Genomic DNA, 24,714 nt, shown 5'->3' with positions numbered 1-24,714 from the left:
CCTCTGCATGGCCCAATCATCACACCATTCTCACTGGTCTGTACCCGGAAAGTCGCGGTACAGTCGAACCTTGATTATCCGGACCTCGATTCCGGACTATTCGAATAGCCGGATTTTTTCCTCTGGTCCCAGTTTTTTTATGAATATTAATTACGTATGATGCACGATCCTCGCAGTAGATAGCGCTATTTAAGCAATAGCGAAAATCAGACCGAATCACCCGCTTGTGTTTTGATGCGTTCAAATCGATTTGTTTTCTCGCGTTTATAAGAGTTTTTCGAACCATTTTCCCTCTATAGAAGCTCTCAGGACAGCATCATTAAGCTGGAATGTGGGTAGAGGCAAGCCTCTGAAAGAAAACAGAGGTGAGAGGTGGTTTCATGTAGACTGGACCGCCAAAATGCTTTTATGCAAGCTTGGCGAGTTCACAAGTGAAGTCTTGTCTCTGGCCCATCTGTGGATGGCTACCAGGACCTACCAAGGCTTTTGAGACAGTTTTGAGTGGCAAAAGTCTTGATCGATGTGATATTTTGCTGGTAGGACTGGGTGGCCCGACACGATTCTGATAATTTGTTAGAATGGAAATGTGAGGTGTTGCCTTCTCGAGTTGTGGTTGAATTTCCCAGAATTCTTTTCGGTCATAAATGAGGCAAAGGTTGTATTTGGGACACTAGCTTTCGTCAAAAGGAAGAACAAGGGCTAGCGGATAAAGCGAGAACGCATTATCTAGCCAAACAACAAGATCTGGCCCTGAGGTGTGTTTTAAATGCAAACTTTTGATTTCTTGAGCAAGTTTTTATCTTAAAAGATCGACACTTTTTCAGTGTTGCTCTTGGAGCAGAATGCTGGATCTTTGGGATTTGTTGTTATATGAACGCTTCACTGCAATGGAAATCGGGAGTCATTGTGGATGTTCTAGGCTGCTATAGGAGTCACATCAAACAGCCTTGCAATGTACACACTTACATAATGTTTTCTCTTAATTTCAACAAGAAACAAATAACAATAGTAGTGGGTGTTATGACGCCCATGTATGGGTGGCTTGCTAGAAAAGGGTTAGTGCCTCGTTGTAATTCATCAAGGAAAAAATGATGCGCATAGCCCTTTTCTGAATGCCCTCAATCTAATAAGGTAGAAGATCTGATATATTCTGTCAGACAGGGGCAGCATATTGTAGAACAGGACGAACAATGGTTGTGTAAAACCTTAGCCAGTGAAGTTGGAGATGCACCACATTGCTTAAGGACCCTCAAAGGGAAAGTACAGTCTAGAAAAAGTTTATCTCAGTTAGAGGAATTTTTCCTCAGGAGTTCGAAAATAACTGCCATTTTGTCTAGTTTCCTTTGTATTAGCGACAAGAGCGCTTCGAAGTTGCCCATTTTTACAACTTTCGGGGTTAGAAAAAAGCCATCTTAGATATTACGTCACTGTGACGTAGCAATAGTCAAACTTAATTCGGCACTTTGTCCTTGTTGACTAGTTCGACCTTTTGTAAAAACAATTTCTAATACTCCCAATAGTGGAAATGAGGTGAATTGTCCTGTTGTTGAATGTCAAAATACTTACTAAAATTCAAAAGGAAAAGGTGTAAGCCTCTACAAGCTACCGGAAAGTGAAATATTAAAGAGGAGTTAGCCGGCAAAAATGACCCACGACGACGACTTGCCGAACCCCGTAAAACCTCAGAATTTCCAGAACGAAGACTTCCAGCGAGATATACAGGCATGTAAGTTTTCCTTTTTGACCTTGGCTTCGAACTGAAAGCTATGCTTACCTTTTCCATATTCAACACAGGTTTACCCTACGTCCACTGTGTGTTCGATTTGAGAGGTCCGTGGTCTAAGCGCGTCGATAAGGCGGTGGAATGGCTTAGTCGGGGAAAACCTCCGCATTTTATCGCTCTCTATTTCGAACAGCCCGACGCGGTCGGTCACTCACACGGGGTGTCCTCACAGGAGTACAGGCAGATGGTAGAAAATGTTGATGTCGATGCCGTTGGATATTTACTCAAGCGTTTAAATGAAAGCAGTTTTCTACCAAAGGTGAACTTGATAGTTGTTAGCGATCACGGGATTGAAGACACTCCCTCGAGTCGTCGAGTGTACTTGGATGATTGTATTGATCCCTCGAGTTACACAGTGATTTATACGGGATCTGTACCAGCGTACATTTGGCCCAAGCTAGGAATGATAGACATCATTTACCAAAACCTTACAAGAAATCCAATACCTCATTTCCATGAAGTGTACAGAAAAGAGGACGTACCAGATGCGTATCATTGGAAGAATAATCGCCGAATTCTACCGATCTACATCGAGACTGAAGTTGGTTGGGTGGTTACACGTTCTCGAAACGATACTCTACTAAATCGAGGATCCCATGGCTGGCCACCTCACTAATCATAGAGCTATTTAATATTCTACACCCGCGGTCCCGCTTTCAGAGAAGGTGTGGTAGTGAGCCCTTTCAATAACGTGGATCTGTACCAACTGATGAGCAAAATTCTTGGAATAAACCCGCGTCCAAACAACGGCTCAATGAAAATTACCAAAGCCGTGCTAAAAGAGAGGCACACTACCGCCGGAAAAGTGCTGCATTACCTCTGCTTGAGGCTTGTGTTGTCGACACTTTTTATGGCCTTCGCAGTTATTAACAATTGAAACAATAAAATAGCATGCGTTCTACTTTTGAAGACTTTGTATTTCCTTTGTCGAGAGACTTAAAGTAAGATATAGACTATCTAAACAACATAAAATAGCATACCAATTTGCTCGTTATCAGTCCACTTGGGCTTAATAATGTTCCATTAGTATGCACGTGGGTATTCAGTATCACCTCTTGTTAAATGTTAAAGATGTCACTTGAGAGTTTTGTGGGTGTTAAAGTTTGTAAGCTGTTTTTGACAGAGGAACGCCTTTAGCAATCCCGTTTTCAATCCTATTTCAAGTTTCTCAGCTTTTTTTATTGCAACCTTAGCTACAGCAAGCTCGATTTAAACATCATTTCTCGTTCAATATGTTTTCACTAGTTAACATTAAACATATCCTATACATGGCTGTTTAGATGAAGTGATCCATTCGGCCTGTAATATGTATTGCACATCGGACGTGACCATCACTAGCGCCTCAAACGCAACTAATCAGACGTCAAACTAGTCCAACACTTTTCCAAACCAATCGTGAATCGCCTACTTATGTGTAAATGTGCTTCTTGAAACCAGTTTTGCGTGATAAATCTGATTCGTCGTTAGTACTTCTGATCTGTCTATCCTTTGAAATTTGTTTGATTTTGCAATTAGTTCCACAAAATATTTAGCGAAAAGAGCCCTCTTCTCAAATGGAGTTATATAAGCTATTCCCTTCTAACTTCTCTGCTATCCTGGCGACTTAAATGACTCAACTACTCCTGTTAAGGGACTTTGTCATAAGGCTGGAAGAGATCCCTCGTACATAAAAGATCCCTTTTACGAAGGCCACACCCAACATGGTGATAACAATCTTCAACTTGTGCACTTGCTCACAACAAACCCGGCAGCGGCACTGCCGGCTGTTTTCTCAGGGAGCGGAAATCAAAGAAAAGTCCATGTTCCCCCAACATATCAATTTTTGAACCGTCAAAGAATATCCAGTGCAAATAATAGTTAGAGAGGGGCAAATAACTATAGTGGTAGAGACGTCGGGGGAATTATGATGAATACCTGGACAGCTCATGTAATGGATCAGAGAGTACCCCATAGAAACCAGCACTCCTCCTTGGAGCTTTTTGCATCCAAGGAAGAAATGGATGAAAAGGCTTGTTGTCTTGATAACGAAGGGAATTTTAACTTTGATGCTCTTCTGCCCGCTGTTTATTGGAGACCATACGTTTTACTATCACGGTTGACCACTTTAAAGAAGTTGGTTGCAGAGACATCAATTAAAAGTTCCAGGTATACCTCTCGTATCTGAGTTTGGAGCTTCATGCCGCAGCCCGAGGGCGCTTCCGTCATGAGACTTCGTAGTTAAAAGCAAGAGATAATAAACTGACTTATAAAAAGATACAAGAATTTATATAAGATTTTCCCTTGTAACTACGTTATCGTAGTAGACGAAAATACTTAGTATGATCTTTCCATTGTAAAAGGAACATGTGCATTTGTACGTCAATGGAAGGCGACCACGACCACGGCACCTTTTGTTTCTCGCTTTCTGTTCTTTTTTTTGTTTGTTTGTTTTTGTTTTTTCCCTTTTCTTGTTTGTTTTTCGGGAGCTATAGTTATTCGATCTATGTAGCCATCGGGGATTGAGCTACAGGTAATGACGGTTTCAAAATGACTTTGTTTTGTCACCAGTTTTTTCGCTGAAGCCATCCCCTCCGCCAAGCACTCTGCCCAACTTTGTGGAGGTTATAGACCACTTTCATAAATGGCTGCCGGATTAATATTCTTTTGTCTAAATTTAAATTAGCCCTTCTGGCCTCGCTCTCCAGTACAAAATTCAAAAGAATACATTATCTCAAGCGAGGCCAGAAGGGCTAATTTAAATTTAATCAAAAGAAAATTAATCTGGCAGCCATTTATGAAAGTAGTCTATGGCTTTGTCCCCAGGGCCTGATCGAAAAATGACTGAGAGAACCCTGGAGCATACTAGGGCTGCCTTCAGCATCTCGTTGCCTTCAGCATCTCTGCCTTCAGTATCTCGCTGTTGTGGCCTACGACCGCTATGCGTCCTGGTCCAGGAAATACTCGCCCTTTTTCAAAAGACTTGTTCCTCTCTCTCTATTTTACTGTTGATTAATCATCCCTAAAAATACGGAAAATGGACGTACAAATGCTCCTACTTTCGTTCATGTTACTTTTCAGTTCACCTGGTGCTTCTTTTTCCGATTGTCCGCAGTCTGAATATCGTGGTTCGACTGGAAGCGTGTACTCTCATGTTCATGGCGAACTTTATGAAAACAACCTTAGTTGTTCGTACAATATCCGAGTTCCCGTTGACCGAAGAGCTATTCTTGAATTTAAGAAGTTGAACATAACAGGAGTGATGCCAGACTGTGAACAAGATTCTTTGGAAATAATAGTGGGGTAGGTATTAAATATGATTTCTTCTCGAAAGGAGTGCCAACCGAAAGTTCACAAAATTAGTAATTAAAGGGAAAGTACGGTCTAGAAAAATTATATCAAAAGTTCCTTGCTTGCATTGTTCTAACTGGCTATTCATCTGAGCTGAGAGCGTTTTAGTCTCGAGCAATTACGTTCCAAAAATCGGCATTTTCAAATTGAAATCCGCCATCTTTGTTATGGCGCTGCTGAAGTGGATGTAAACAAGGAGAACAGCGGCGAGGTGAGCGCCACTTATTAAACTCTCCACTTGGATTTTAATCTAGCTGAGAGGATGTGGTACACCCAATTATGTTTCAAACGAAACATGGCTCGTTTTCAGGGGAAAGAGATACTTCTGTTGGGGAGAAAGAGAGAGAGAAAGTCAAGAAAATTAATTTCAAGAAGAAACGTCGACCCGCTTAGTCGCACACGTCTTGGAAATCGCGAGTGGTTCCCTTGCGACAACTGTCAAGGGAAACCTACGGAAAACGAGAATGTATCCTCCTAAGAATAAAATGTACTAGGACACCGACTCAATTTGATCATGAAAAGCAAAGGCTTTTTCTTCAAATAAATCCTCGCTCTGGAGTGATAGTTATTTTGCTAAAAGAAGACCGCAGTGCCCGCTACGGATTCCTTTCACATTGCTACCTCGGAATGAGATGAACTATTTTTGCACATACAGGAACCCAGCTTCGGTGTATAACTGAACACGAGCCATTTGGAACTAATATGATCAGCCCCAATTGGCGTGCAACAAGTTAGAAATGAGAGACTTGAAGATCATTCTTCGTCTGCGTAAACACGGACAAACACTTAGTTGCCAAAATTAACGCAGACAAAAGGCAGAAGTTAATTGTTACGAATTCAATTTTGTTTGTTTCAGCATTTAACTTTTATTTGCAAAGGTGTTTTTTATCTTTATTGCTTGGAATTAGCTTCAACGCAGTATTTTTTATTAAAATATGTTTGAAATGTCGCGAGTTGTGTGAAGTAGAGCATTGTTATTTTCGACGCGCGCCGGAAAGTCGCCTCTATCGTACAGTGTTTACATTTTTTCTTTTTTCTTTCTTTTTTTTTTGTTAGCATCAAGGAGGATTTAATGCACACACATACATATACAATTTACATTACATTGGCCAATACAAAAAACGTGAGACAGCTAAGAAGACAAAAAACAATACAGTACCATACAGAATAGAGGAATAAAAGAAAGGAAAAAACAAGTGAAAAAGAATAAAAAATTACAAAATATCAATCAGAAGGCACCTACGAGTTACTTACAATCTACATTATTACAGTAGAGCTTACGTATAGCTATAGATATATCGTACAGTGTTTACTATAGAAATTACCTCAATATGACTGAAGCTAAAATGAAACTTTCGATTTCTTTTGAAAGCGTAAGCACTGCATAATTACGTCAAGTAGTTGGTTGGAAGACATAAAAATTTTTATATTATTTTAATTGTGTCCAATTGATATGATATAGTGAAATATGGGCGCCTGCATGACGAAGGATAATTTGTATTTGTCGCAAACGTGTCTGTCTTGACAATTTGCTAGCGATGTATTAAATGTCATTTAGTTTTTTTCGCAGGAGAATGTGATTGGTTGGGTAAAGAAAATTTACACGGTGAACTCATAGCAGACTTAGGAAAAACAAGACATATTTGTACATCTCTTGGAAAGGCGCATGATGTTGGAAATCGGCTTTGGTCAAGGGTGGCGACTGAAAATTTACCACACACCGTGTACTACCATTTCGAACTTCAATTTATTCGCTTACGATAAAATGAAATAATTTTTATGTAATAGAAAAATCCGAGCCCCAGATGGGACTTGCACCCACGACCCTCCGTGAGCTAGTCGGATGCTCTAACCACTGAGCTACTGGAGACTCCATGCTGAGAAAGGGTCAATTTGTGGGCCTGGACCGGAACCGCATCGCGCGGCTACACAGCCAAGTATTTGTCAGCGCCTGTGAAACTCGCTAACAGCATCACGCTGTCACATTAAAGCATATCAAGATGCGGCCAACCAACCTCCAAAGGGAGCATGTAAAGATGAAACAATTTTAATGTAATAGAAATAATAAAATGGTTTGAAAAAACTCGTAGCTGAGATTTGTGTTGAATATGGAAAAGGTAAGTATAGTTTCAGTTCGAAGCGAAGGTCAACAAGGAAAACTTACATGCTTGTAAATCTCGCTGGAAGTCTTCGTTTTGGAAATTCTGAGGTTTTGCAGGGTTCGTCAAGCCGTCGTCGCGGGTTATTTTTGTCGGCTAACTTTTCTTTAACATTTCACTTTCCAGTAGCTTGTGGAGGCTTACACTTTTTCCTTTTGAATTTTAGTATGTATTTTGACATTCAACCACAGAACAGTTAAGCTCATTTCAACTATTAGGAGTATTCGAAATTGTTTTCTTAAAAGGCCAAACTGGTCAACAAGGACAAAGTGCCGATCTAAGTTTGACTATTGCTACGTCACAATGACGTAATATCCAAGATAGCGATTTTCTAACCCCGAAAGTAGTAAAAATGGGCAACTTCGAAGCGCTCTTGTCGCTAATACAAAGCAAACTAGACAAAATGGCAGTTATTTTCGAACTCCTGAGGAAAAAGTCTTCTAATTGACATAAACTTTTTCTAGACCGTACTTTCCCTTTAACAAGACGATCCAAGATCGTAAGTCGGGCTACAGGGAGACGTGCTGTTATGAGTGTTGACCATTCATGGTGCGCAGAGGTTATAAAAGAAATATTAAGGAGGTACCAAGGTCCTGGTTTGCGAGCGTGGCATAAAATATTTTTTCACCCGTGAGAGCCACCAATTCTACAACAACGCACTCTCACATATTTTTGGTGCCATGCCCTAAAAGGTATCACAGAAGCTGCTACTGTGGACCTTTTGAGGCTGAACAGCCTAAGAGGAGTACCAAACCCACTTTTTTTTAACCCCTAAAAGGTACAATGAGCACCCCAGTCCCTTTTATTTAAGGAGGCCCCCCTTCCCAAGGGTGATAAGTACATGCCAATTGATACACGTGTTAGAAAGATATATTATGAAATTGTAATAATAACGGTCTAAATGCAAGGAAGTATATTTCATCGTGAAAACATTGTGTGCATAGCATACCTCATCATCATCATCACCTTTATTTTACACCATTTATATCATTAACTACATGTGAGATAAAATAAAAGGAGAAAATAGAGAGAAGAGAGTTTTACCTATTGTAGGAAAGGGAGAAGTGTGTAGTGGCCATAGTAGCAATTGCTTTTGAGATGGTCACTACCACATGATTTCACGAGGAAAATATTTATTAAAAGCTAGCATACTATATTTAAGATTTACTAAGAGGGAAAAAGGAATATAAAAAGTAATACATTAAGCAATAATCATTATTTATACTCAATTGATTGTACAATTATATACCTAATTATATACCTAATAAGGGCCTTCCCTGATTTTCTGCACTTACCAGAAGTAATTAGAAAATAAGACACAAAAATAGCCAACAAATACTGGAGAATATTGGGTACGGCCTGGGAGTAACGCCATAAACCCGATTTAATGATAGCCAAAATGAACAAAGTTACATCAAGGTAATTAAACTAAGGCTACACGTAAGCGTACCAGGGTGACCAGAAAAAACCTGCCCCAATAAACCTCATAGAAAAAAGGGGGGACAGGAAATCTGGGACGGGCCAGGCACATCTTACGTCCCCCGCCAGGACTCTACGAATTTACTCGAAATTGCAAAGTCAGCAAAAGCGAACATCTAACTCCTATCAAAACGCTCACCAACTAATAATGGAAAAAATATGCCATAATGGTAAACAGAAGACGAATATCACAACATTAAATTGACAGATCCTTAGATACACCTTAACGCTCACTTAGGCCGTGCTTAATATATCTATGCTTAGTGGACTCGCACCTCCAACCAGCGTGGATATCTAACAAGTCACCAGCTATCTTCCTACAAGCCGGATTAGAAGCCGCCCCAGACTTCAAACTGTGCTTGCCATATCTGGAAACATCACTTACAAATGTCTTAATATGCCTCTTAAATTCCTCCCTTAAAGTGGAAACGGAAACACCTAAACTAGAATAAAAATACTCCTTAGACCTGGCTTTGACGATTCTGCGAACTAATGGGAACGCAGAGGAAGACTGTGGTAAAAGCTTAATCAACCGCTCAGTAACAGCTACAGGACAAGTAACCTGGCCGGTTCTAGCGAGAAAAGCAGTATGGCCTTCCCGTTTTGCGCTGAGGCACATAAACAGACGTATGATCATTAATTATAGAGACATCACGAAGTGCTATATTCCTCATCTCAGCAATGCGAAAAAAGCCGGAAAAATCAACCAAAAGAATAACTAAAAAACGAAGATCGGAAAGCGAAGTGCTTGAGGCAAAATGGGCAGCTATCGCCAGTACGGTACTAACCGACAGCGGCTCCTTAGGCTGAACAGGTCGGGCGAGCCTTCTTTTGACGCCTTCTAAAGCAAACTTTACTAAAGGATGGCTAACAGGGCAAGCCTCAATACCGGCCATTGCGTGACCCCACTTAATAGCATAAATAGCAGATTCTATAGGAGATACACCGAAGCTATTCTCGGAAGAACGTTTAGCTAGCTCAGAGATAAACAATGCGATATGCAGAGGTTTTGCCGGAACTAAGGGAACACCCAACTTGGACAGAGCCAAGTTTGAAATAAACAGCAATGAATAAAATTTCGCACCTTGCGCATGGGTTTGAAATAAGTAACCAACAATGAGTAAACGTTCACACATTGCGCATGGGTTTTCAATAAGCAAATAAATAATTGGTAAAAGTTCGCACAATGCGAATGCCTTTCCTTTCCTATTTAAGTTCTCGAAATAAACAACATGACGAAGAAACATTCGTAAAAGATCTAAACAGAAGGAGCACAGTTCACTTTTGTAAAATATACTTTATAATTCGACACGCAAGGCAGAGAAACGTTCGTAAGAAGCAAATAACAAGAACATTGTTTATTTCAAAATGCATGATAGGGAAACGTTCGTAAAGTGAACAGCAAGAGCATAGTTTATATCAAGGATGGTGGGTTGGGGGCTAATAGTCCAAAGACTGGGGGCTAATCGTCTGGGGCTAATTGTCCAAGGGGCGAGTTGTCCGGATACCTGACACACCTAATTAACCGTGTAAGAACGTGCAGAAAACAAATATCTGCAGATATTTTTGCATTCTGCACTTACCAGAAGTTATTAGAAAATAAGACACAAAAATAGACAACAAATACTGGAGAATATTGGGTACGGCCTGGGAGTAGCGCCATAACCCGAAGGTGAAACAAAGCAAGTCTAAAGTGGAAAGTATCTTAAAACAAGGCCCCAAACGCTGCAAAGAGCTATAAACCCTTCGATTAGACTGACCACTCGCTGAATAAGGAGGTCCTGAACGAGAATAAGAAAAAGTAGGATTAGGAGACGCAGATTCCTTCCGATCCACGGGACGGAAACGACGACGCCTTTCCTTAGTTTTTCTCTCCGCCCTGAACATCCTCTTCTCGTCATCAGAGTCTGAAGCCAGCTCGTCCGAAAGATACTCATTGACCGTTGACCAGCCAAACTCGCTCTTATCGGCCATTTTAATCACCTTTATCCTCTTAGAAAGGACCTCAGTACCTGAGTCCAAGGTGGCATTAACCTTGTCGTACGATTCTGCTCTCAACGCGTCGTATGGATTTGCTTTTTTTTTTAAGATTTATCTGTAGCCGTCTTTTCATTTTTGGAGCAGGTTCCAAATTATCATAATTATATTTTCGTCTGTGCTTTTGCATGTGTCTGATTTGATGAAGGTCCATGGCCATGCAAGACAAAAATTGTATTTCATAGTGAACAATACCTGTTTTAAGTTTCTTTGTAACAATATTAATGTTAGAAATAGCTTGTTCTAATGATGGTTTACCACTTATTTTCATTTGTTGTATTGCAAGTTGACAAGTATCTTCATAGGTCAATAAGGAGAACATGTACTTTGCTCTGACTGTTTGTTGAAAAATACAAGTAATACCTAACAGTAACTTGCAAGCCACTATAAAAACCCTGTATTTCCACTGTAGTTGTTGAAAATTAAGTTTTCCAACTTTTTTTTTATACTTTAAACCACTGGACAACATCCCATAGCTTTGAGCTTTAATTTGGACTGATATCTCAACTCCACAAATATTACATGTAAGACTCGTGTATAAATCTTCCCTTTTTAGATGCCTGTTGATGCCCATCTTATGATATAATTTATTTCCTCGGTCAGCTATGCAACATAAGGTTCTGGAATTCTAATAACTACAAGACTTTGTTACTTAGTAACACATTGCATAAAGCCCTACATCAGAGCATTGTTTTCAAGAGCAGTTGTGTTCTTCTCTCAAACTGTTCACTGCAGTTATTTCATATGTATTTATCTGCAGTGCTCTGAGTTCGTAATTGTCACTGAGGGAATGTATAGTCTGGAAATACTGTAGTAAGCCCTGAATAGATGGTACTTCTAAGAGTACACATGTACCTGAGGGATGGCTTCTACCATACTCGTCTGTTGCATGAGAATCAAATATCTCATAACCCTCATTATCAGTATGATAGATACTGACACCATTTACATTCTATTGTCAGAATAAATGAAGAGTAATTTTGTGACAAGTGATTCAAAAGCCCTTTCTGTAGACATACTGTACTGATATTCCTCAATTATTGAATCACATTTTTAATATTACAACGATTAACAAACACCGCATGATGAGATATGAATTCTTTTGCATACTTTATTTCTTTTGCAACCTCATTTTGTTGTGCACACAACGCTGATTCGTCACAATTTTGTTGTAAGCATGGCGCTACTTTGTCCAAATTATACATTATTCACATTCATTTGACACCACATTGTTTGGTACCAAACAAACATTTCTGCATAACAAATACGTGAATTTAATATTCGCACTAAAGCGACATAACTAATGGAACGAACAGATAAATAACAAAAGATAATATACTCTGTTTGAACAAAAGCATAACAAAATTATGTAAGCGTAACAATCATGATAGAGGTCACATAAATATAACAATTACGTTTATCCTCACTGATGAAAGTCTAACATGGCATCTTTGATGTCGTTTCCCAGAGTTTGATCACGAGGCACCTTGTATTTATCAGCAAATGTTCTCCTGTCTCTCTGTCCACATTTTCTGTTCACTGATGACTCATTCGATTTCTGGTTTGATTCTAGAGAGACCTCGCTAAATCATTTGATTCTTTTGCTAGTTTGAGTTCGTGGAACGACCGGTTCGAAATATACGTTCATTACACAAGCCATCTTTTAGAGAGGGTCTACCGCGAACGGTGTGTGGGTCTGTTTGGTTGAGCATAGAAAGATGACACATTGTTAACACATTTGACATATCCGCAGAAAAGGTTACGCCTTAATTATTACGTGTCTGCGGTATTCCCCATGGCACGTGACGGAGATTTGTGGAGAAACCCGATGGTAAATCTATAGGTGGTTTCCAACCAATCTCTAGAGCCACAGGTAACAATGATGAAAGGAACAAATGCTGGTGGACGAACAAAAGAAGCTAATGAGATATCTATTATTTACGTCCACCAACATGGCGGCGATGACGTAACGTGCAAACCACCTATAGTCGGTTGCCCGACTAAAAATATTTAAGACTTACATTTTGTAAATCCCAACTTACAAGCACGCAAGTACCTCACAAGTCTTATTCTCTTTTGATGCAAACTAACTTAAACTTTTCCTTGATCTTGAAATTAAACTTTGGCCAGTAATTAATCGATTACACTCGCGGGAAAAACTTCCATGTAATCCTATACATTAATTATGCCTTCCATTTTATTAATTATGCATGCACTTCATTGTTTTCCAAGATAATGACTCATTCCCAGGGATTTAGCATATATACATTACTAATAGATACTTACTGCTTCAAAAAAAGAGAAATCGATTGAGAATGGCTTTTCCTTCTCTGTTTCTTTCCCACATTCTACTCCCCTCCCTCTCTTTTTTTCCCCACTATTTTCATCACTAGTGCCTCCTTTTTTTTTCTCTTTTTACCTTCTTAGCTGCCCTGCTAAGGCTTGAACCATCACTCTTTACTCAATGCTTTATTACAAGTCCATTGTCTTAACCACTGTGCTACATAATGCACAAGAGGTCCCCTTTGAACTAAAGAATGCATTTATTCTTCGATACGATTGGCCACATACCACACAAAAAGGACATTTTATTCATCTATCTTTCTATTCGCATCTACCTGAGCCAAAGGTGTACAACAAAATGGAAAGCTTAAATTTATTTAAACTATATCATATCTTTTCGGATCACGACCGGTGCATACAGTGGTGTAAGGAACCCAACCTGCTTGCGACATCAGTAAAATATCCTCGGGCTGGGTGCGGCAATGCACTTAGCTGGACACGACAAACTTCATTGCAAGGCAGGTACGAGTGGGGATGTTCAAGAAAAGGTTGCAATGGACTGGCTTCAATGCACTGGAATTCATGGTTTTCCAGTAGCAGACTCTCCATCGAAGAAGTATTAGCCCTAACTTACACCTGGGCACACAAATTTTCAAATGCTCAAGCAGTGCATGAGTCCTCACTATACGAAGAAACTACGTCAACAGAAACGGTGATACGAACAGGAACATCCAAAGAACTTTTCGATGGCTACCTACAAGATTATATGTCGCGTCAGCACTACGGAAAGGATCCCTTTGGAAACATTATTAACATATCACCCACCTTTATGTAGTCCATTAAGACTATAAATATAAAGGTTTCTTTGCAACGCTCTATGTACCTTTCGTGATCCGCCTTCGTCACTCGGGCACGAAACAAACAAAATACTTATTCACCTATCAAACTACTGTGATGAGCTTCGGCATCATTTCTACAAGGATAATGAAAGAATCAATCAAACCACAAGAACAGGGAGATACAACTTAACTTTGCATTGACAAACTTTATAACCTGACAATAGCTTTGATATTATTTTCTAGCCAGCCATAGTCTTTCAACGCGAAATCAACATTCAATTATGTTACAAAATTAGATACCTCAGTAAAATTACATGAAATTTTCATTTTCTAAAGCCAAAATGCGCCAAATTTACCCTATTTCAAAAAAGACTGGGAAAAATATCAGAACTTTGAAAATAAAGACTACTAGTCTCTAAGGAATTCTATTGTTACCGCTATTGTTTTCATTAAATAAAGACTGAGTGCATAATTAATGTATGGGGTTACATGGAATTCTTGCCCACTCGCGATTTTCACCCTTGAATGTTGTTCTATGTGTAAGTAATAAGTGTTTACCTTCATTAATGGGATATTTTACATCTTGTTTTATTTATAAGGACAATATTAGATCAGATTCAAGTCACATATTTTTCTGTAACACCACTTTTGTTCCTTTTGTTCCTTTTGTAGAGAAAGCTTTGGACGCTTAGTCTAAGGGGTGATTATAGAAAGCTTCAGTGACTTCAGATGCACATGCACTCCTAGATTCTCCCGTAAAAATGTGTTATGTTTTTCTGAAAAACTGTTAAGGAATTTTATATTTTATCAAATCTTATATAATTCCTCATCTCACACACCCTTTGGATTAAATTTATTCCTTACTTGGCACAGACAGGAGGTTGATATCTGAAAAGTAGTTGCACATGTTGCGTTAATTTAATTTAATTTATTAGATTCGCCGACCGGCAGGGACACCGCAACAGCTTGCGCCAATTACTGCGGGCCTAGTAAACCCACCCATCCCACCCCAGGGGAGGACATCCACCACACAGTAATATTTTGCGTGTGAAGTTAAGGTCTCCTACCCCTAACCCTGCAGGAGACGGGGCCAGCTACGGGTTATTCGTCCTTATCCAATAAGACTAGAATTATCCATCCATTTCTTGATATTATAGAAAGGTAGCACATTCTTCTCAGTCGGTTATTTTAAGACCCTGAGTGTTGGTCCGGCCGGGGCTTGAACCCTTCCTCACCCTCCTGCTCAACAGTCCGACACTCTACCAATTGAACTAACCAGGAGGCGGTTAATAATTAACTCAAATTTGAAGGAATATCCCTAATAAAACTGTTCATATAACTCTGGATTTGCATAAAAGGGAAATATACTTTTAACATTTTCAACCTTGTCTTTTAGATGTAATGACAATTCCATACGTTTTGGAAAATTTTGCTCTTGCTCAGAGTTGGTAATGCCAGAGAAAATTTATTCTTTGGACCATTGCATCACCCTTATTTTTAAAACTGATGGGTCAGACCGGAATACAGGGTTTGAAGTACGTTATACTTCAATGGATAATACCACAAAACTGGATCCCACCTCAAACTGCAGGTCTGTAAGTCTTTCACATTTAAATTTATTTCTTTTGATCTATATGTGTGATTGTCATTTTCTGACAATTTAAGAGCTTGTTTTCAACTGGGTCATTTACTTCATCAAGATAGATTTCTTTTCCCATTCTCAAGATTTAGTATTAAAATGGTAATGATGATATGGATAATGGTAATGATTCTCATCTGAGATTATAATTATTGTTATCAGTCTTGTCATGGAGAATAATGCATCCCTTGGGGGTTCATAAAATGGAGTATTCAACATGATAACTCATAAGTGAACATGGCAAATGAGTGAGAAATCATGTTTAACACAGCAAGAGAAACTCCATATCTGTAAGCAACCACACATTAATTTCTTACCGGACCCAGGGGATGCGTCACAGACATTCAAATCCAACCCTTGAAAGAAAAAAGATTACATGGATGAAGAAAATCTTGCCGTAGCATGCCGGCCAAACTAGACTAATGGTCTTTATAAGTATTTAATCCCACTGAATCATCCAGACATTTCTTGTACAGCACGATGGCTGATTGTTTGTTTAGCCAAAATTTTGAGGCCTCCAAGGAAGGACATTGGGTCCTTTGAAAATTTGCAAACAATTTGGCAAGTTTTCAAACTAGGGGTTCTGCTTATTTTATGTCACTTGTTGATAGATTTTTCACTCAGTGAAACAATCAAAGTAGGTCCTGGTGCATTAGGTGGGGCTTATATAAACACGACACGCCTTTACTGATAAGAAAAGTTGACCTTATTAATGATTGAAGGCTTTTTCATTCACTCATCAATCTGACAGAGTGGCCCGAAAGGCAGATGACATGTCAGCAGCTGATTGACAGTATCAAACACAATCAAAATTTTTTGTAATTTTACACATGTGGGTGATTCGCGCTTTCGTTTTGAAGCGTTACTGTAGCTTTGAAGGTTTCTGATGTATGGTTGCCGTTTATTTTTGTACTGGTTGCCAGAGGAAGCAAGTGAAACTAAAAAACAAATACAGATTTTTTTAAATATTGAATAGCATTTGAGAGTTTAACGAAATTTTAACTTACAATTCGTAGGGCATTCCATACTTCTTATAGATCTTTTGGTGATTTCTGGCTGACCGTTATCTGGGATATTGAGTTCTTCGCGACTTTAAATAAAAAGAGGGGTTGGTCCCCAGACTCCCTGGGACAACGCTCTGGCGCCAAAACTATAAAACACTAAGTGCAAATCAGTGGGGTTATGGCTTTTTTCAGGGCTGGAAATCCTTGTTAAACACTGCCACTTATATAGAGCTCCTTTTACTTAATTAAAAATGCTTTTTTACCTGTTTTTGATTTGTAGCAAAAAGTTTTTGAAAAAAGCAGGTGGAACATTATTTACTCCCAACTGGCCTTTGACGTACCATCAAAACGCTGAGTGTACATGGAATTTTTCAATTTCATCAGGGAGGGAAATTCGCTTGTTTTATACAAGCTTTAAATTGGGAGGAAATCCTTTTTGCAATAAAAACAGGGAAAACGACGAGGATGAGTTACGCATCACTGGTAGGTGTGCTATAATTGGTCTGTTTAGTGGAACATGCATGTTTCACTGCACAGGCAGTTGACGTCAAAAGTCTGTTTGAATTGAAATCTTCATCATCTATTTGAACCTAGAGATATGATTAATTTATTTATTTACCAACCTTGTAGTTTTGGTCTGAACAGATGGGTTCGTGACCAAACATGAGGTCAAGATGGCTGGAAATTGGCTGAGTTCTCTTTTTATGTTTTTATTTTTGGTCTGATCAGATGGGTTCATGACCAAACGTGAGGTCAAGATGGCTGGATATTGGCTGAGTTCTCTTTTTATGTTTTTATGGACGGAGATGAAGTCAAGGTTCATAAAAATGTACCAGATTTTTTTCAAGCCTTACTAATCTTTCAAGGTGCCATTATCTTGCTTTGGAGCAGAACAAAACCTTGTGAGGCATTAAACCTAACAGATTTTCAATTTACAAGTCATGATTGAAAGGAAAATACCAGTCAAGAAAATTTAGTCATGGCTTTTAAAATGAAAGTTTCTCTGACATTAATTTGGCCATAGTTGTGTTCCATTGGCAGCTTACTTTTTGTCTCCTGATGACGTTTAAACCTTTCTGCTTATAAAAGCTTTCAAGAGCTGGCCACCCTATTACTTGAGGAGGAACATTTGGACATCATGAAACCAGGTTCCTCTAGCTACAGTGTGCAGCCTCAACGATAAACTTGAAGTAAAGCCAAGATCTCTCACTCTTCGTGAACATTTTCTTACTTCAAAATGCAAAGGAAACCAAGAAAGGGTTTGGTACACTTTCATCAATTGTGTCCTGTCTTTCATCTTGTAGGTACAAACATAACAAGCCAAGAGATATACATTGAGAAAAGGATCTGCTCTCATTCATCTCCTTCTTTTAAGTCCTATTTCACATTAAAACAAATGAAGAATGTGCAGGTCAAATTTGCATCAGAGGGTACCACACAAACCAAATCCGACGAGAGTGGAGTTGTTGTTAATTACGCAAGTTACAGAGCAGGTACATGTATAAACCTTAACGCAACATCATCAGTATGGATATTTTCCACACTGTTCTCCATATATTTCCTTTAACACTGACAGGGAGAATATGTTTTAACAATCAAAATTTTTTTTAACCAGTGATCATTTCCTTTCTTTTTGAGAAACTAAATGATAGTTACTAATAGAAATTGAAGAGTTGAACCCCAAATAAAGATACCCTAAACTGAGCATGGGCACTGTTGACTCTTGAGTCTGTCAGTAGCTCCGTTTACTGTGGGATGAATGTGGTAATGTTTGCTTTGGTAAGAGTAGAGTGTGTATTACCAAGTAGAAATAAATGTTTCAGTTATTGTTGCAGGATTAAGATGTTTTTTTCTTTTTGTAATCCTAATTTTTCAATTTTTTTTTTGTTTATTTTTAAATTCAAAGAGTTTTATGTAGTACAATCTGTCAGTTAGTCTGCTTTTGGAGTGTCTACTTTTTATATATTTTTGTTATAAGTTGATGACGGAATTAACGTGAATCACGAATCACAGTTGCCTATTTTATTTTGGCTATGTACATGTCTTCCTATGTCTTAATGGAATTGTTGTTGTATCTCTTTGTTCACAGAGTCACGTGTATTTCTTCAGAAAGTGTTTGTTTAATTAATGATGGTTCACTTCTTTGTTTCTGTCAATTGCAGCAAAAAGGTCTTTTATCTGAACATAATCTGTTTTTTTAAAGTTTTGCATGTTTTAGCGTGGGTGAAAATTATATTGAATTACATCATTTTAAGAGGTTTGTTAGCATTAACCTGTTCTTTGTTTTCCTTTCTCTTTTAGCCTCGACTTTATTGGGGTAAGAAATTTCCCTTTATCAGAGTTAACTAACCAAAAAAATTGTTAAGGAGGATTTTGCAATTTTATTTTTGAGATTTGATTGTTTGAGGAGTTTAGAGTATTTGATTTCTCGAATTCTTTCATTTGTCATTAAACAACTGGAAAAAAGTTAGTACCTATCAGTTGGGGACCAACTACTTGTAGTTGAGTGGTTTGTGATTAAGGGGAGCTAGCTCTCGTGTATACCTACTAGAAAAATCTTCATATTTTTGTCCTGTAGTAACTTTTTGATAACTTATTTTTATATTCTTTGGTAGATGCCACAGCCATGCAACAGTTGAACCTTCAACAGGTAAATCATCAACAGTTAAACAATCAACACTTAAACCTTCAACAGTTAAACAAATAAAAACACTCTGACTTGTAGCTGCCACAGTTTCCCCCAATTTTTTATAATGAAATAATACATCAATCAATTTAAAGCTTGAATGAAACCCATCTTCACAAGTTCAAATGCCTGGGGGGGGGGGGGTCGTTGGGGAGCAGGGGAGGGATGTTGAAGCTTCACATTGATCTTTGCATCATCTCTTGTAGGGGTAAACTGAAAAAGCCCTCCATTTTACAGTATGGATATTTTTTGGTAGAATGTAATCAGCAGTAAAACTACTGTTTTATAAATTTGAAATTAATGATTAAGACATAGTGTTGTTGTCTTTTTCAAAATCTAACAATTCTTTTGTTGAATGTCAACTACCAGTTTGTCAACTCTCTATTTGAAACCACGCTTCCCATGTAGAAATAAAATCAATTACCTTAAACGTCCATGTATAAGCCACATCCGTTGATAAGTCGCACCCCCGATTTGGAAGTGCAGAATTTGGAAAAAAATAAAAACAGTACAGTTTGAAGTTTCAGTAAAGTTGTATTGCTACAAACAATCAAGGTTTCGAAACACCAACATAGAAGTTGTGGCTATCTTTCGCATTTATCAAGTCTAAAGAAAGTGAAATTTCATTTGTCGTACCTTCTTTTTCATTGGAATTTACACCATCTTTAACTGAAAATGCTCTTTAGATCAAATTTTTCGAGATTATCACTTTGAAACACGCCATAAACTTAGTTGAAATTTCTTCGGCATTGAAAAAAAAAACAAAAAAAAAAAACAACATGACAACTTCAGCACGGTTTAAGTTTGTACCCACATTTTGTGGGTCGATTAAGTATTCATATATGCACTCTATTGTTTTTCTAATTGAATATTCATTATTCGCGGCACGAAAAATTTCCGAAAATGTAGCTAGCTTGCACGATCGCAAGCGCTTTGATGTTAGGTGTGATATATTTCTTTTGTTTCCAGTTTCATGCTCGATTGATGTTTTGACACACTATTGTTTCGTTAAAATTAACTTTATAATTAAAAGTGGAACACTGGAACTTTTATCATGCTAAAAGTGTAAGATGATGATGCCATAGCCATTGCGTTGCGTAGCAAAAAAATATCGAAGGTTTTCACTCTTAAATCTGTGTTTTCGCTGATCCTTGAAGTAAGGTTTTTTTACTTCGATTTAAGATCTTGGAAACTCGGAATAAAAACAATGCATCTTAATTTAAAAACCAATGCCTTAAATCAAGAGCTGAGTAACAGGCAATCTTGTTTTGAGAAAAAAATTCACAAAATGAGAGGAAGATGTCTCAAAATGAGTTTAGAAAGATCTTTGATTTAAGATCTTAAAAACTCGGAATAAAAACAATGCATCTTAATTTAAGAACCAATGCCTTAAATCAAGAGCAGAGTAACAGGCGATCTTGCTTTGAGAAAAAATTCTCAAAATGAGAGGAAGATGTCTCAAAATGAGTTTAGAAAGAACTTTTGATTTAAGAACTTGAAAACTCGGAATAAAAACAATGCATCTTAATTTAAGAACCAATGCCTTAAATCAAGAGCTGAGTAACAGGCGATTTTACTTTGAGAAAAAAATTCTCAAAATGAGAGGAAGATGTCTAAAAATGAGTTTAAAAAGAACTTTTGATTTAAGATCTTGAAAACTCAGAACAAAAACAATGCATCTTAATTTAAGAACCAATGCCTTAAATCAAGAGCTGAGTAACAGGCGATCTTGCTTTGAGAAAAAAATTCTCAAAATGAGAGGAAGATGTCTCAAAATGAGTTTACAAAGAACTTTTGATTTAAGATCTTGAAAACTCGGAATAAAAGCAATGCATCTTAATTCAAGAACCAATGCCTTAAATCAAGAGCTGAGTAACAGGCGATGTTACTTTGAAGGAAAAATTCTCAAAATGAGAGGAAGATATCTCAAAATGAGTTTAGAAAGATCTTTAAGCTAGATATGAAACCTTTGCATAAAAAATATTTTTTCAAGATAAAAAAAAACAAAATATTTTTTATGAAACAACTTTTTATTCACTTTTTAACAGCAACATGCCCTCATTAAAATAAAATAGAACAGGCAAATATTGCAAAATTAACCCTCTAAGCCCCATATGCATTCTGTTCATAACTACATTCTCTGGGGAACGAAATAACTGTAGATAATATTTACTCTAACTTTGAACTTCACATCTGTCTGAAAAAACAAACAACTTCTTCCAACTTCCAACTACAAGAAATGTAAGTGGGAATGGGAGAGTTTCGGATATTCGTCGTGTGAGAGCCCGAGATCTTTGACATCCACCTGTCAATAGTGTGGCCAATGAAATACTACCAAGATGTCGTAATAAACTCATTTTGGCAGGAGTTGCCCGTAGTGGTTTTTCGAGTTTCTTGCAGCCCTACAGAATTCCACGGTGAGGGCCTTGCAGGCTACTTTTCGGAGGGATTTACTCCGCCGTGGAAAAAAAAAAAAAAAAAAAAAACAAATGTTACTTGTCAACAGCTCGTCAGTTACCTCAAGTATCGCTGGGGACTGCCATCTATATATGTGACAGAGTCATTAGGCTTATTTTCTACTTAAAACATGTTGTTCTGTTTATTTTATTTTCTGGAATTTTAGCGATTTGTCAGTTATGTGTTAATTGTGTTAGTAATGTGTTAACTGTATTAGTAATGTGTTAATTGTATTATTCCTTTAACTGCCGATTTCCCTTATGTAATTCCTGTGTAATTGACCGCTCCTAGCCCAAATTTGGTTTTAAGTTATTTTTACCTTTTCCTGTATTTTACTATAAGTTACAACCGTTGCTCGGTGAGTTCAGTTGATTTATTGCCTTCCTAAGAGTGCCTTTAAAGCGGATTCTAAGCTATACTAGCTTTTGGTATGTTTCAGTATTTTATGTTTGTTTGAGCCCCAAGCTTAGCATGTAGTTGTTTCCATTTGTATTTTTGTAGTGATTTTCGGGTTAGAAGTTGCTTAGTTTAGCCACATACTCCTTTTATCTTACTACTGTATTTTATTTATTTACTCTGACCTTTGTCACACAGCATGTAATTTCTCTGCTATATAAACTACAATTGTTTTCGTTTTAGCAGCTGTAATATTTTCCTTACCTGCTTCCAGTTCATTGTTGCTATGATTCCTGTGTTTTCAGAACCAAATTATGGGTTCATTACACTAGTAATTTCATTTTCCCCTTTCACTGTTTTATACTGTATTAGCTCAAGTTGTAATATTAAGCCTAGCTCGTAGTCTTTGTTGAATTCATGCCTGGTGTAGCAATCACTATTTTTGATAGTTTTTGTCACACAATTTCCTGTTTTCAAGTACTTTGTTTGTTTCCTTTCTTTTACTGAATTATTTCTGTCTGTAGGTTATCCTTTAGTGTTAAGTACTTTCTCCTAATTCATTTTAATCTTGTTACATCATTTAGCTCATTAGAGCTTTGTTTTCTTATTTATTGTTTAGTGTCACTCGTTCCCGTTTTTATTGTACCGTTGCATTTATTTGCTGTGTAATAAACTTGTAAATCTTCCCTCGGATCTTTTGTTCGTACGTCGACCGTTTTGGCCGTCACATATAGAGCTCCTTTTACTTAATTAAAAATGTTTTTTTTTTACCTGTTTTAATTTGTAGCAAAAAGTTTTTGAAGCAAGCAAGTGGAACATTATTTACTCCCAACTGGCCTTTGACTTACCATCAAAACGCTGAGTGTACATGGAATTTTTCAATTCCATCAGGGAGGGAAATTCGCTTGTTTTATACAAGCTTTAAATTGGGAGGAAATCCTTTTGCAATAAAAACAGGGAAAACGACGAGGATGAGTTACGCATCACTGGTAGGTGTGCTATAATAATGGTTTGTTTAGTGGAACATGTTTCTCTGCACTGCCAGTTTAATTCAGAAGTTTGCTTGAATTGAAATCTTGAAAGTCTATTTGAAACTAGAGATATGATCAATTTATTACCAACTTTGTATTTTTGCGTATGATGCACGATCCTCGCAGTAGATAGCGCTATTTAAGCAATAGCGAAATTCAGACCTGAAAAAAATCAGGCCTGTACGGGACTCGAACCACTGACCTCTGCGATACTAGTGCAGCGCTCTAACCAATTGAACTAACAAGCCAACTGAGAGCAGGCCGTTAAGTTGATTCGTAATGAACCCGTGAAAGTGATAAATGAGATAGAATAAATATATGAAAATCATATATTTGAACTGCGGTATTTGATACGTATGATGCACGATCCTCGCAGAGCGCTGCACTAGTATCGCAGAGGTCAGTGGTTCGAGTCCCGTACAGGCCTGATTTTTTTCAGGTCTGAATTTCGCTATTGCTTAAATAGCGCTATCTACTGCGAGGATCGTGCATCATACGTATCAAATACCGCAGTTCAAATATATGATTTTCATATATTTATTCTACCTTTGTATTTTTGGTCTGAACATATGGGTTCATGACCAAGGGTGAGGTCAAGATGACTGGATATTGGCTGAGTTCTTTTTTTATGTTTTTATGGACGGAGATGAAGTCAAAGACCATAAAAATGTACCAGATTTTGTCAATGCATTTTATAAATGCAAGTTACCCTGGCATTAATTGTGCCATAGTTGTGTTCCATTGGCAACTTACTTTTTGTCTCCTGATGACTTTTAAACCTTTCTGCTTATGAAAGCTTTCAAGAGCTGGGTACCCTATTTCATGAGGAGGAGCATTTGGACATCCTGCAACCAGGTTCCTCTAGCTACAGTGTACAGCCTTACAAAAGTGAAGCCAAGACCTCTCACTCTTCGTCAACATTTTCTAACTTAAAAATGCGAAGAAAACCAAGAAAGGGTATGGTACTCTTTCATTAATTGTGTCCTATGTTCCATCTTGTTGGTACAAACACAACAGGCCAAGAGATATACATTGAGAAAAGGATTTGTTCTCATTCATCTCTTTCTTTTATGTCCTATTTCACATTAAAACAAATGAAGAATGTGCAAGTCAAATTTGCATCAGAGGGTACCACACAAACCAAATCCGATGAGAGTGGAGTTGTTGTTAATTACGCAAGTTACAGAACAGGTACATTATATAAACCTTTGCACCACACCACCAGTGTGGATATTTTCCACACTGTTCTCCGTATCTTTCCTATAATACTGACAGGGAGAATATGTTTTTAATTAACAATCAAGAATTTTTTCAAACGGTGATCATTTTGTTTCTTTATGAAAAACTAACTGATAGTTACTGTAACTGACACTCCGTTACAGTTTGAAATACGTACCTTTTAATCTCGACGATTCACTTGTACATAACACACAGAAAAAATACAGAATTAACAATGCGAACTTAAACCCAACGAAACTAAAATACAACGAAAGGAATACGAGAAACTACAGGAAAATACAAACGAAAGCGTAACTACTTACAAGATCTGTACGGCACTCCGGAATAACAACGACTGAATGAAAATCACAACTAC

General features: G+C 37.8%; 2 protein-coding genes and 1 pseudogene across 2 annotated transcripts; 2 read left to right on the top strand and 1 right to left on the bottom strand.

The window, feature by feature from the left end:
• Positions 1-1,611: 1,611 nt before the first annotated feature.
• Positions 1,612-3,319, top strand: LOC148719709 (bis(5'-adenosyl)-triphosphatase enpp4-like). The gene is given in 1 exon segment (XM_088739302.1): positions 1,612-3,319. A coding segment is annotated over 1 exon segment (894 nt). The 5' UTR covers positions 1,612-1,766; the 3' UTR covers positions 2,661-3,319.
• A 1,388-nt stretch (positions 3,320-4,707) lies between these two features.
• Positions 4,708-23,029, top strand: LOC148719707 (procollagen C-endopeptidase enhancer 1-like). Its single transcript, XM_088737325.1, has 7 exons — positions 4,708-5,062; positions 15,304-15,498; positions 16,831-17,033; positions 17,855-18,043; positions 18,852-18,867; positions 19,166-19,200; positions 22,877-23,029. The coding sequence occupies exons 1-7, from the start codon at positions 4,797-4,799 to the stop codon at positions 22,888-22,890; spliced, it is 918 nt and encodes a 305-aa protein (XP_088593451.1). The 5' UTR covers positions 4,708-4,796; the 3' UTR covers positions 22,891-23,029.
• LOC148719708 (uncharacterized) lies at positions 8,945-9,783 on the bottom strand (annotated as a pseudogene).
• Positions 23,030-24,714: the final 1,685 nt, after the last annotated feature.

This window comes from Stylophora pistillata, chromosome 11, assembly GCF_964205215.1.
Source record: "Stylophora pistillata chromosome 11, jaStyPist1.2, whole genome shotgun sequence".
NCBI lineage: Eukaryota > Metazoa > Cnidaria > Anthozoa > Scleractinia > Pocilloporidae > Stylophora > Stylophora pistillata.
The sequence above is the reverse complement of the archived record's forward strand: the minus strand, read 5'-3'. Positions and strand labels throughout refer to the sequence as shown.